The sequence below is a fragment of the Mauremys reevesii genome, linkage group 16, assembly GCF_016161935.1.
Source record: "Mauremys reevesii isolate NIE-2019 linkage group 16, ASM1616193v1, whole genome shotgun sequence".
Classification (NCBI taxonomy): Eukaryota; Metazoa; Chordata; order Testudines; family Geoemydidae; genus Mauremys; species Mauremys reevesii.
This window is the reverse complement of record NC_052638.1, coordinates 26,183,777-26,198,262: the sequence shown is the minus strand read 5'-3', so window position 1 is coordinate 26,198,262 and position 14,486 is coordinate 26,183,777. Positions and strand designations below refer to the sequence as shown.

The 14,486-nt window shown below is 44.3% G+C and overlaps 1 protein-coding gene across 6 annotated transcripts in view; it reads right to left on the bottom strand.

Moving 5' to 3' along the window:
• Positions 1–616: 616 nt before the first annotated feature.
• Positions 617–14,486, bottom strand: part of CHST8 (carbohydrate sulfotransferase 8) — a 217,666-nt gene continuing 203,796 nt past the window's right edge. For 2 of the 6 annotated variants that reach the window (XM_039502968.1, XM_039502970.1), the window contains exons 2-3: positions 11,009–11,046; positions 617–2,233 (exon numbers count right to left, since the gene is read on the bottom strand). In XM_039502968.1, the coding sequence (XP_039358902.1) occupies positions 1,082–2,233; positions 11,009–11,046 (1,190 nt within the window). In that variant the 3' untranslated portion in view covers positions 617–1,081. Of the gene's footprint in view, positions 2,234–10,825; positions 10,981–11,008; positions 11,047–14,486 lie in introns of those variants that run through there. The other 4 variants (XM_039502969.1, XM_039502971.1, XM_039502972.1 and 1 more) reach the window with 3 other exon arrangements.

Here is a 14,486-nt window from a genome sequence, read left to right as displayed (position 1 = left end):
TGGGCAGGAAGTTGAATTTACATTTATTTGCCACTTTAAGGAAACATTTGATATTCCTGGTGACTATACAGATTAAATTAAAGATTTGTTAATGCAAAGGAATAAAAGAATCTTAATAATATGCAAGAGAACATTTACATCTTTATGCATTTTATCTTCTTGAAGATCAATGTGGCATAAGGGGAATATGGAAGGGAGACAATACATCCTCACTCTCTGAATTGCAACATCTGCTTTAACACTGCACTCACATGGTCATTAAGTATTAATGTTTTCACTAGAGCATGTTTGAACATTGTACTGTAATTGTAATACATTTTCTCTTATTCTAATTAATTTGGTAATCACAGAAAGTAATTAGAACTCTGTGTCCAGCTTCAAATTTATAAGGCCTTCCTGGTGTATGGTTGCATGCATTGCGGATTGCAAGGAACTGTAAAGCTGTTAATGAAACAGCACTTTTTTTCTTTATCTTATGGTATTTTAAAAAGCTCATCATAACAGCTAGGAATTTAATAGACTATTGGATCCACCACAGGATTTCAGCTGCTTTCCTCACCTCTTCACCCACTCTTCTTGCCGCCCTCCAATGCAAACACAAATAACCACCAGAATGTACAATCATGTGCTTTATTTAGGAGCTTTGATGTATATTGTTATCACATGGAGAAACGGTAGAAAAATTATGATTTAAAGGAGGAAGTTGAGCAGATGTAAACGTCACTAATTGTAAATCATTTATGCTCTTACTTATTTTTTGCTGCTGTGGAAATGCTCTTTAACTGACCCTTTGCTAAACAGACGGTAACATCTAGGAGACACCACATGGAGGCATAAGGACTTTGTAGTTCCCATTTTTCTTTGATATTTCAGGCCAAACGTAAAAGTCAATTTTTTTTATTTATGGTAAATTTTCTAAAATGAGATTTTGTACATGAAAAGCTACCAGTTATACTGTCACATGAATCCACTGATTATTCTTAGAAAATATGAGAGTGATGTGCTTCTAGAGTATTGGTGTACCAAAGCCTGTATCTATTATGTAATTCAGCTGATATGAAATAGAAGTGTCTCTTACTATCTAATACAAATCTTCAAAAGGTTTTGAATAGTTAAACATCAAATAATCCATATAATAAAAATCATAACTGTGTTGTCTTTGAGCAGGGGAAAGCTGTGCAAAATAGCTCTGTGTAATTTTAGTGGTGGTTCGTTCTTCATTGGAATGTCTGTCTTTAAACCTAGGGAAAGTTAAATTTTGTGGCGCACCAATTAAATGCAGGAAAAAATTTGCATCTTCTTCCATGCTTTCAAATTTCCCTACAAAGTCATAGTCTATTAAACATGGGCTGCAAAGCCTGTTGACGTGATCCCAGTGAATGTCCATGCCCACTGGCCTACGTACATCTAGAAGATATTGAATGAACTCTTTAAATTTGACTCCGGAACCTGTCCTTAATGCTTCTTTGGAGGCATTCACACGGTATCTCGAAATAATAGCTTTTCCAAAAACAGGGTGGTAGTAATTGTTCGGATGCTCAAACTTGTCCCGAAATGCGGATACCAACTTTTCAAAGGGTTCGCGAATGAAAAGCATCTTGGTGTAAGTGTTGAGCCTGTGATAAATCCCTTTGCGATCAAACCCATCCAGCCTTTTTAAATAATTTCCATAATGCACTGTGTTGTGCTGTATATCTTTTGTGGAAGAAGCCAACCCATTGAGAACCATGAGCACTCGTTTCCAGTTAGAACAGCCAGCTTTTGGAACTTCACAGTATAGAATTCTATATTTATCTTCTACAAATATTCTGGAAACGTGATAAGGAGTGATTATTCTTCTGTTATTACTCTTGTATTTGGAACAAGTATCTCTCATTATTCTCTTTCTTTCTCTTTGGATCTGATAAAGACTTTTCCAATTGTTGTCGTTTCTGTCCTCAGATTTAAGCATAGGCAGGTTGAGAGAAGAACTGTTCATAGCAATCAGTATAGGGCTCTTCTTAATTATAAATCTCCTTCGCCGTTTGTGGAGCCCAATAGGATTAATTTCTGCATCTTTTTTTTGATGGTCTTTCATCACAAACATTATATTTTGTTTTCTTTCTGTACTTTGAAGCTTAGTAGGTGCATTCACAGGTGGGTATAATGAACTTCTCTGGTTTCCCATTGCTAATGCCTCTGCAGAATTTTTTCTTGTTCTTACATTCTGATTGTTGCTAGAAGTGCAGTCCTGCTGGAAGAAAAGACCCAAGAAATGAGATAGTATTTATCACTATTGATAACGTATACAGTTTAATGGCAGATCTATTCATTGACTCTCAGTTCAGCTAAATTATAAAATGTGTATTGCAGCGTGTCTGAGACTCTGCTCCTGCATTAGACTTTTCCATTTTCTTCTCTTTCTGTTGTAGGTGTGTTTACATAGACATCAAAGCTAGAGGTGAGCCTGAGCTGGCAGATGGAATGTTCTCATAGTTCGGGGGCTGTCTGTAGCCAGGATTCTGGTGTGGATCCATCTCTGAACTAGCATGAATAACTCTTGTACTCATATTGGAAATGGAGGGGCAGGCGGAGGAATTAATTAGCTATATGAAGCAAGAACGAACACTGAATGTGTTGCTGTTTCTCTGTCTGGTGTGATAACTTTGGAATGCAGCATAGCAATTCCAAAATTGCAGGGAATGTTCTAGACATCATGGGCACAAGCCTATTGATTTTGTGTGCAAACTGAAATACCAGAAAAGCCTGATTCACAGGAATATCCAGGCCTTCAGACTGCATGGTGCTGCAGGCAGAGGAATCTGTCTGCCCCCTTGCTGCTACCTTAACTTGTTGCATGAGAACACAGGGAGGGTTTATCAGGGAAGCTGCAGTGCTTAAAGTCAGTGTGTGTGCATGTGCACTGAGGGGGTTGCATGCCCCTCCATTTAAAAATCAAGCTGAGTCTCTGACGGGCACACGGTAAGCATTGTCTCATCAAAGCTGCCACTCCCACACTTTTTTTCAGACCACTGTAAGCACTGAATAACAGGGATGCAGGTGTGGGCAGGAGCCCTGAATGAGGGTAGGAGGGAAGCAGCAAGTATCAGAGGGATAGGAGGGGCAGGGACCTGGGGCTAAATGGGGGTTTGGGGGTAGGGGCAAAGCAGGGACTGAGGAGGGGAGGGGAAGGGGAAACCAGAGCCTCAGGGAGGAGGAACAGAGATATGTAGGTGCACACAGAGTCCCTGCCAGTACATTGCAGGACTGAACACAGATAGAGGTGTTTTATGCAGTGGATCCTACAAAATAGCAGTGTAGACATTGGAGCTCTGAAGCTAGCCCATTGATCCCCTAGGCATCAGAGCCTGAGCCATAACATCCACACCATCTCGAGCCCTGCAACACAAGTCTGTCTGCCCGAGCTCCAATGCAGACATAGGGAGTTTGGGGAGGAGAATGGACGAATGCAGAGTCCTTGGTAGGTTCAATCCACTCATCTTCCATACACAACAGCCTGTGTGTGACCCCCTTGTTACACTCTTGCTTAGTCTTTTTAAGTAGGCTAAACTGGTTAATTCCCTTCTAGTCCCCAGCCTAGGCAAATTAAGTTCCTTCCTACCATTTTGACATTCCTAAACTAAATTTCTGTCTCTCTCTCTAGGGGTGAAATTTGCTCCTGTAAAGAGATGCTGCATCATTCAAGTTCCACATCAGCCTTGTTTTGAAGGCTTAAGTAGGGCAATGACCAGTACAGGCTACCTGCATGGGGGTGAATGTCACTTTAGGAGAAGTCATTTTCCAGTTACTAGCTAGAGCATGATGCTCTAGCCCTTAGAAAATGAGCCATCTGCCTTAGAACATGTTCTGGGAGAGGGCATCTTATACACATTCTCACTCTGCAGCAATTTTGCCATTCCTTGCACTCCGCAAGATCTTGCTGCATATACATATTACAGGAGGAACACAACATAGATTATCCAGGTGAGCCTGAAAATGATGACCCAGATAGGTTACAGTTCTGGCAAGCAATCATTATTCAGCATAAAATACTACTTTTTATTATAGCTATTAATGGAGGCTTGAAATAACATCACCTTTAAATGATTTCACGCACTAGGCATGTCAGGAAGAAGGAGAATCCCACACTTCCCCACTTCGACTTGTTTGTTCATTAGTCGGAGTGTGTTTCAAAGTGAATGTTTATTAAAAAAAATGAACGTTATAGCTCTCGTTATGGCCCCAATCCAAAGGCCAATGAAGTCAATGGGAATCTTTCCATTGACTTTATGAGCTTTGGATCTGGCTATTTGGAGTGAAAAATGGTGAAGTGGTTGCAAAGCAAAGACAGTGGGCAAAAATGCTGGCAAGTCAGTGGAGGTTAGGCACTATTATACCCACAGTGGAAAGTTCCACCTGTTGTTGCCATTTTCAAATAAGCCTTTGTACAGAGATCTCTAATAGCAGCGTGTACAGGTCAAAATGGTCCTAAATTTAGAAGGGGAAAGATAGATTACATAGATTCATAGACTCTAGGACTGGAAGGGACCTTGAGAGGTCATCGAGTCCAGTCCCCTGCCCTCATGGCAGGACCAAATACTGTCTAGACCATCCCTGATAGACGTTATCTAACCATCATACTGCCTCTGATTGTTGTGGATTTAATATGGGTCTGGGAGGCTGAAACGCCTGCATTTTTATTCTAGCTCTGCCTGTGACTCTTGTTGACCATTTTCCTATCTCACCGAGGTGAGGTTAGGGGCAAATTGTATGTATTAATTAATATGTTTGCATTATCACCGAAAAGCTATGTCTTCTGCTTTGACTAAAATTTTGTTTAACTGGTTTATTCTAGATGTGGTTTTCCAAAGATGATATAGTTCAGATGGAGGAAGGAATGGGAGGGCAGGGAATATGCAGATTTAACTGTTCAATTGGTGAATACTTATCCGAAAATACTTTAAGAATTAGAGGTAAACTGTGATGCAAATCACAAACTCTTCTATATTTGCCTTTCACCTGCTCCCTGATGATGTTAAAGATGTCCCAAAACTTAAAAAAGCAGCTTTAGATTTGCAATGAGTATTCTCTTTCTTCTTTACGGATTATCATAGTGATGTCACAACTCTTCCTCTGCTCATCTGAGAGAACAGGCAGGAATCTGCAGTTTGGGCTTGATCCAATCCCCTTGAAGGCAACGAAGAAACATGCAGTTGACTTCAATGAGAGTTAGATTAGCCTCTCTGTGGCCCAATAGAAATCTTCACAGGGCTTTAGATTAGGCTGTCAAAGAATAACAACAAGCCTTTCCTGCCACTCAGTTACAAAGGGGAAGCTGCAACTCAGGCTACATCCCCATGTGGCATCACTACTGATTTTCTATATCTTGTCAAGTTCCTTCTTCAAAGGAGAATGGATTTTTCTTTTTCTCTTTTTTCTGGAAAAAGTTGATTCAATATTCATCATAAAAAAGTAATGAGCAAAAATCCAAATTGTGCTAGTAACCTATTAAGTTGTGTTCAAAAATAAAATAGAACTAATCAGTATTAAACCAATTATAAAAGCGGCAGTGCATAATAGAGGAACAAGGGTGAGGTGGAACAGTGTCTGGGTTGTCCCTTCACTTCTCTGTATACAGTACGCTGACTAAGACCCAAACAGAATAAGATGTTCTTTACACTTGCTTCCTTCTGTAACTGTTCAGAAAAAGTTGTACTTTTTTTTTTGGAATGACTTGTGTTAAGTTTTTACTACTGTCTTGCTATTACTATTACCATGTGATATAGGCTGACTTAGAAACCAACTCATTTTAGTACTCCCGTGTATAGTTGCCTGGGTATATCCTAAACTGATGGGACTATGCAAGTATTTGATTGCTATTCTGTTGAGAAGCTTACCCTGATTTAAATGCATCAAATGTATATTTCGGTCATCTTGTGTATATATGTAAATGGCCAGCTGTTTTATTCTATTTACTATATATTGCTCTTTACTGAGTGACGTGGAAATCATATGAAGAAATCAGACTTAGGGCTTGTCTACACTACAGGACTATTTCGAATCTACTTAAGTCGAATTTGTGGATTCGACCTTAATAAGTCGAATTTGTGTATCCATACTAAATACACAAATTCGAACTTCTGAGTCCACATTCACGGGCCAGGCGGTGCACTGTGGAAGCTATCCCACAGTTCCCGCACTCCCGCTGCCCATTGAAATAGGGATTTCAATGCATGCTGGGGAAAATGTGTCGTCATTGAACCGTCAATCCCGCCTCCCTCTCTTCCTTGAAAGCGCGAAATCTGTTCGCGCCCTTCTCTGGTCGGTTACAGCGCGACGCCACAGCACTGCGAGCATGGAGCCCGCTGCGATCATCGCTGCACTTATGGCCGTTGTCAACTCACGTTATCGCCCACCTCTTCCACAGTCAGATGCTGAGAAACCGGGCGAGGAGGCTCCGCAGCACGGTGAGGAGAGTGGCGCAGACCTCTCACAAAGCAGGGTACGCCGGGCAGTGGAGATCATGGTGGCAATGGGTCAAGTTCATGGTGTGGAACGGCGATTCTGGGCGGGAAACAAGCACAGACTGGTGGGACCGCATAGTGCTGCAGGTCTGGGATGACACAGAGTGGTAAACTTCAGGATGCGTAAGGACACTTTCCTTGAACTGTGTGACTTGCTGTCCCCTGCCCTGAAGCGCCAGGACACAAGGATGCGAGCAGCCCTGACTGTGCAGAAGCGAGTGGCCATAGCCCTCTGGAAACTTGCCACGCCAGACAGCTACCGGTCAGTAGCGAACCACTTTGGCGTGGGCAAATCTACCGTGGGGATTGCTGTCATTCAAGTAGCCCACGCAATCGTTGAGCAACTGCTCTCAAAGGTAGTGACTGTCGGAAATGTCCAGGTCATCATAGATGGCGCGATGGGATTCCCAAACTGCGGTGGGGCTATAGATGGGACTCACATCCCTATCCTGGCACCAGCCCACCAGGCCAGCGAGTACATTAACCGAAAGGGCTACTTTTCAATGGTGCTGCAAGCTGTGGTGGACCATAGGGGACGTTTTACCAACATCAACGTCGGGTGGGCGGGCAAGGTTCATGGTGTTCAGGAACTCTGGTCTGTTTAGACGCCTCCAGGCAGGCACTTTCTTCCCGGACCACAAAATAACGGTTGGGGATGTGCAGATGCCTACAGTGATCCTCGGGACCCGGCCTACCCGCTAATGCCCTGGCTCATCAAGCCCTATACAGGCGCCTTGGACACTGAAAAGGAACTCTTCAACTACCGGCTGAGCAAGTGCAGAATGGTGGTGGACATCAGCGAAAAGAATATCCCGTAGTTATTGCTGCTTGCTGTGTGCTCCACAATCTCTGTGAGAGCAAGGGCGAGACCTTTGGAGGTTGAGGCAAATCGCCTGGCTGCTGTTTATGATCAGCCAGACACCCGTGCTGAGAGAATATCCCAGCGGGAAGCGATATGCATCAGGGAGGCTTTGGAGCAGGGTAACCTGTGACTGTCCACTTGATTTTAAGAGAGCCTGATCATAAACCAAGTTTTCCCCACTTCCCAAGGACGTTTTAAAACTAAGGACATGTTTTAGTAATTAATAATAAATCTTCGTTGACTTTGCATTTCTGTTTCTTCGTTGAAACATGGAAGCATTCTGTGCTGGTTAAGGTGTGCACTGATGGGTGGGTTTGCAGGAAGGGATAGGGGTTACCATGACGGCTGTGGGTTTGGGCGTTGGAAGGGGTGAGGGTGTGGGGAAGGGTGAGTATCTGCCCTGGATGAGGTCTCTTTTGGGGCTCGGGGCACCGGGAGGATCGTGACTACGGTCCAAATGCATGTGAAGGAAGCCTGCCTTTACATTCGGGGATGTCAGGCACCAGGACCCTACACATCAAGGAAAGACCTGGGCAGCATACACCACACAGACTGTCCCTGGTGCCTAGTGACTGCAGTCTGTGTGTGCCCTGCAGTTGACCCTGCCCCAAGTCTGTACCCTGGTAATGTGGGCTATGCACTGTAATTAAAAATCCCACAAAGTCTTCTGACGGAAACAGAGAGTAACAGCAAACCGCTTTTAATAATGTTATACACAGTGGGGTTGAAACTTGGATTTGGGACTGGGTGATCCTGTAAGGGAAGAACTTCTACAAATTTACAGCGAGAGGTGTCTTGTACATTAGCGCTCTGCTGCGGTGCAGGGACAGTTCTCACGGCCCCTACCGCCCCTCCTTCTTGTCACTGTGGGTGATGGGGGGACAGGAATTCTTGGCGTTGGAGGGCGGTTGCAGATGCACTGCAGGGGGCTCTCCTCCTGCCTGTGGTCTTGCAGAACATCTACAAGGCGCCGGAGCGTGTCCGTTTGCTCCTCATTAGACCAAGCAGCGTTTGAGTCGCCTGCTGGTCTTCCTGCCGCCACCTATCCTCCCGTTCCAGGTGTGTGCGATGCTGCTGACACAGGCTCTCCTCGACTGTCTCTGCTCTGCCGCCTCCGCTCTGGAGCTGGCCATCAGTTCCTGGAACATGTCGTCCCTTGTCTTTTCTTCTAATCTGAGCCAGCCTCTGATGGCGGGCAGTCCGTGAAGGAGCGAAGCTGTGTGATGCGAAAAAGTAGGTGATTTCCTTGAACAAATACATGTTTGCCAACAGTAAACACAGTCTAGTCATTTTCAGTTAAGAAGACCAAACAGGGAACAAGTCTCAGGAGATCTCGGAACTAGTCCGAGATTTGAATACGCTCTCATTGGCGGCGCGATTGCACTGGATAGCGCAGAGACAGCTGCATCCCTCCTGCACAAAGTCCTGGTAAGCCTTACAGTACAGACTGCTTATCAGATAGTGCTTAGCTGTGCTCTCCTGCTGGAGGCAATGTGCAAAGCAGAAAAGATGAGCGTTATGTGGCATCTCCCGCCAGTGACCGAAAGACCCTGTATGCTTTTCCTCTGAGGCCTGCAACACGTGGCTGTTAAGCGAGGGTCATTCTTATGCAAAGTAAAACTCTGTTAAGCGAGGGTCATTCTTATGCAAAGTAAAACTCTGTTAAGCGAGGGTCTTTCTTATGCAAAGTAAAAGTCTACCATGCACAATAGTAACAGTACACTAATTCCACTAATTAGATGCAGCACTTCCACAACGACATCACCCTGAGGCGTGTCAGGCGCACAGAGAGAGCGGATGTTAATAGAAGCCCTGCACAGACCAGGACCCTACGCTGCCATGCTCGTAGAGGCGATGGTCCCCTCTACCTGAGGATGGCATGGCGCGAAGAGTGTGCTTCAACGGAGCACCCAATAAAGCACCTCTCCCAAGAAACCTCTTGCTGAGGCTTTTCCAGCTGCTCTCTGAGAGCTTTTTGAAATATCCCCAGAGGACTATTGCTCCATTGCTGTTTGTGTAGACCTGCTGTTTGTTTAGTTTCATATTTAAAAATGTTTATATAGTATTTCTATTTTTATATAAATCCCTGTTTCTTAAAAAATAAATGTTTCCCTGTTTGTAGCACTTGATCCTTCCTGATTCCGAGTCCTGGTTCGGTTGGTAGGGGATCTCTGTGAGGGTGATGAAGAGATCCTGGCTGTCAGGAAAGCGGGAGTGGGTTCGATGTCGCCTGCGCCGTCCTCTAAAGACCCTTCCTCATCTTCCGAACAGGAACTGTCTACACTATTCCGTCCTCGGAGTCCACTGTCACTGGTGGGGCAGTGGTGGCAGACCCACCTAGAATGGCATGCAGTGCCTCGTAGAAGCGGCATGTCTGGGCGCTCTGACTTTTTGATACCCTTGTCTTAGGTCCTTCACTTTCACGCGCACTGCATCGCATCCCGGCTGTATCCTTTGTCTTTCATGGCTTTAGAGACCTTCTCGAAGGTCTGCTTGTTGGAGCGCCACAGACTCCTCGCCCCACACAGCGATCAGATCCTGGACTTCCCGGTCACTCCATGCTGGGGACCTCTTTTTATTCTGGGATTGCCCGGACTCCTCTGCTGGAGAGCTCTGCATCGTTGCAGGTGCGATGTGCAACCAGAACGTCAGATTCAAACCGCCCAGACAGGAAAATGAATTCAAATTGGTCATTTCCTGTGTGGCTGGCCAGAGAATCCAAGCTCGGACTGCTGTCCAGAGCGTCAACAGAGTGGTGCACTGTGGGATGCTCCCGGGCTGCTAAGTTCGATTAGCATCCACACCAAGCGCGTTACTCCACCTGCCGGGTGGAGTTCGAATTAAATGGCTTCCTGGTGTGGACGGTTGAGCGCTGATAAATTCGAATTAAAGTCCTAGTGTAGACCAGGCCTTATATTTGATAATTCATACTTATTCCATGCTAGGGTACAGTCCCCCTCCCCGTCCCCCCCTCCAGAAAAAAACCCCTCCCAACACCCCACATTGCTGATGATGAATCTAAAACTAGCATTTCCACCATAAGCAAATGTCATAATTTGAATGTCCTCTGTGGACAAAATTCCTATTCACTGCCATTTGAAAGGTAAGTTGAACCTGCAGAGATGGAGCGATATGAACTACATCTCACTAAGTTCCCCCTGGAATTTGGATAAATAGCTGGTAAATTCTAGCATTCTTTCAAGTACTCGCATTCATCCCTTAAACTTTAAAGAAGTAAATGAGATATAATCACAGCTACTTTGAATGACTTAGCAGCCACTAGGTGGCACAATAATACCAGTATTTTTCTTTCTAATATTCTCTGTGACACTCAACCAATTCTTTTAAGCTATAAAATTTTATACCAAATATGAATATGCAAATATATTTCAAGTTTACAGTATCTTTTAGGAATATCTAGTCTAGCAAACAACCATAAAACTAAATTTTCATAGCTTACCAAATTCGTATTGTAATAAAAAAAAAATTTGCACTCCAGAGAAAAGCTTTAATGCTTCATTCCTGTTTGATACTTTTACTTCCAGTCAAATGGTTTTCTCTGAGCCTTCTCCCCCTCATCCCACAGTCTGTATTGCAAATATGTCTTGCTCTATTTTCTTGCATATTTTTCTGAAGAACTTACTTTTTTGGGTTGTTGGGGTCCCATGTTATATTTTATCCCTAAAGAAAGAAAAGGAAAATTACAATTATATTTGGTAAATACACATGACATGCTTATCTTGCACCACTGAGATCAACAAGAGTTTTACCATTAACTAGAATGTGAGCAGGAGCAGCCCCTATTAGAACAATGATATTAAATAGACCTGCAATGTTTTATATCAATGTAGAGCCCATAGTAATAATACCTAGCTCTTGTATAGCTCTTATACCTGTAGATCTCAAAATGCTTTACAGAGTAGGTCAATATCATTATTCCCATGAGGATAATGGGGAAACTGAGGCAGAGGTGAAATCATACAATCATAGACTATTAGGGTTAGGAAGAGACCTCAGGAGTTTATCTAGTCCAACCCCCTGCTCAAAGCAGGACCAACCCCAACTAAAAGCTTTAAAAACCTCTAAGGATGGAGATTCCACCACCTCCCTAGGTAACCCATTCCAGTACTTCACCACCCTCGTAGTTAAATAGTTTTTCCTAATATCCAACCTAGACCTCTGCCACTGCAACTTGAGACCATTGCTTCTTGTTCTATCATCTGCCACCACTGAGAACAGCCTAGCTCCATCCTCTTTGGAACCCCCTTTCAGGTAATTGAAGGCTGCTACCAAATCTCCCCTCACTCTTCTCTTCTGCAGACTAAATAAGCCCAGTTCCCTCAGCCTCTCATCAAAAGTCATGTGCCCCAGCCCCCTAATAATTTTTGTTGCCCTCCACTGGACTCTCTCCAATTTGTCCACAACCTTTCTGTAGTGGGGGTCCCAAAACTGGACGCAATACTCCAGATGTGGTCTCACCAGTGCCGAATAGAGGGGAATAATCTCTTCCCTCAATCTGCTGGCAATACTCCTACTAATGCAGCCCAATATGCTGTTAGCCTTCTTGGCAACAAGGGCACATTGTTGACTCATATCCAATTTCTCATCCACTGTAATCCCCAGGTCCTTTTCTGCAGAACTGCCACTTAGCCAGTCAGTCCCCAGCCTGTTGCAGTGCATGGGATTCTTCCGTCCTAAGTGCAGGACTCTGCATTTGTCCTTGTTGAACCGCGTCAGTTTTCTTTTGGCCCAATCCTCCAATTTGTCTAGGTCACTCTGGACCCTATCCCTACCCTCCACCATATCTACCTGTCCCCCCAGCTCAGTGTCAAACACAAACCTGCTGAGGGTGCAACCCATCCCATCATCCAGATCATTAATGAAGATGTTGAACAAAACCAGCCCCAGGACCGAGACCTGGGGCACTCTGCTTGATACTGGCTGCCAACTAGACATCGAGAAGTTGATCACTACGCGTTGAGCCCGACAATCTATGACTTGCTCAAGGTCACCCAGCGGGCCAGTTGCAGAACCAGGAATAGAACGCACGTCTCCCGAGTCCCAGGCCAGTGCTGTACCCACTAGGCCAAAATACCAACTCATAAATGCATGTCTTTAAGTTAACTAAACATTTCTGTTAATTGTGCCCACTTTGGACAGCATGATAGTTCTGAATGTTTACCAGTCGGCATGCATGCAGTATTGTCCTATAACCCCTTCCACCCCGGTGCATTATGTATATAGGAGGAAATATTTGTAGAGCATTTTGAACATACTATGGAAAGCATTTATCACTTTTACAAGTATTATGCCACATGTTCTTAAGTTTTAAAGAGGGATCCAACCAGGAATATAATGATAAAAGTGTGAGTGCCTCTTAAGACTAAACTAAGAGAGCTTTGCAATCGCTTATAGTTTGTTGTATGAAGTGGTATTGTAGCCATGTTGGCCCCAGGATATTAGAGAGCTGAGGTGCAGTGAGGTAATATCTTACCAGCTTTTGCTTGTGAGAGAGACAAGCTTTTGAGCTACACAGAGCTCTTATTCAGGTCTGGAAAATGTACTCAGCTTCTGTACTTTGAGTACATTTTCCAGACCCGAACAAGAGCTTGGTATAAGCTTAAAAAGCGTGTCTCTCTCACCAACAGAAGTTGGCCCAATAAAAGATATTCTCTCGTCCACCTTGTCTCACTTATAATTTATGACTACTGTTGCAGTTAAGCTAAAGTGTATGCTATTGAAAACACTCTTTTGTTTATGCAATCAGTTGAGATTTTTGGTGCATCTCTGTGGTTTGGATAGTGCCACTTGTCACTGTCAGTGCTGCCTAAAAAGATTTCAGTTTAATTAATGGGGCTACATTACAAATCTGCAGCCATTGACAAGGACAATTGCAGGTCAGCATACCACTTTACAGTACCTTTGTACTACAAATTGAAGCACCACCGGAGAAGCTCAGTCCCATCAGATTAATTTTCATTACATTATTAAGGTTCTCATGAATACTGTGTGTGTTTAAAGTTATTCTATCAGTCCCCTGACTATCTACCATTTACATTAATGAGTTTCTTGCAGCTATAGCACCTACTCCAACAAGCTGATCTTTGGTTATTTTTTCAGAAGTATGAACAGATATTAAGGGTTGAACCTATTTCTGTGTTGCTATGGCTATGTGTACATGTTCCATACAGGCAATTTGTTAGCAGTAGGCATGAGTTAATATAGTAATATGCAGGAAGGACATGAGAGGATGCTGCATATTTGTCTGATTCTGCCCCATTAAAGTTAAAGGGACTTTTGGCATTAACTTCAGTGGGAGCAAGATCAAGCTGTATTAGAGGTGCCTTGTTTTTGATGAGGTGCAAGTCCGAAGTCCCCTCTCACTCAGTTCTAGTACAGTACCTGTTCAGCTGGAAGTGGAGATCTTAAGGGTTTTTTTTTTGTTTGTTTGGTTTTTTACTTAGAAGAGTGGACACTTAACCTGTGGAGTCCTGGCCAGGATTCCTAAGTAACAAAACTGGTTCTGGTGTCCATGACTGAGCGATGCTGTTCAGCTATTATTGGCAGCGACATTTGTTGCTGTGGTCAGTGTAATACAAGCATTTAATCCATGGTTTTGTAAAATGCTGTGGAATAGTGAGTATGAAAACTGCCCTGAAGGGAGAGGTCTGGAATTCCAGAGTTCTAATCCACTTGTATAAGAAATATGCTTTTAACCCATAGAGACGTCATGGTAGTCAGCAGGAACCCATGATCTCTGACTCCGAAGGCACAACTTTATACCATTTGAGCTAGACCTCTATTAGTTGCTTGGGTACCACCCTGTAGTGAACCCATAGACCAAAGGTGGGCAAACTATGACCCGCGGGCCACATCCGGCCCACAGGACTGTCCTGCCCGGCCTTTGAGCTCCTGGCCGGGGAGGCCAGCCCCCGGCCCCTGCCCCGCAGCTGCATGGGCGGCGCTCTGGGTGGCGGGGTTGCGCGCTCCTGCCGAGCAGCGTGGCAGTGTGTCTGGCTCTGGCCAGGCGGCGTGGCAGCCAGACATGTTGCTCTGAGTGGCATGGTAAGGGGGCCGGGCCGGGGGGTTGGATAAGGGACCGAGGGGTCCTGGGGGGGCAG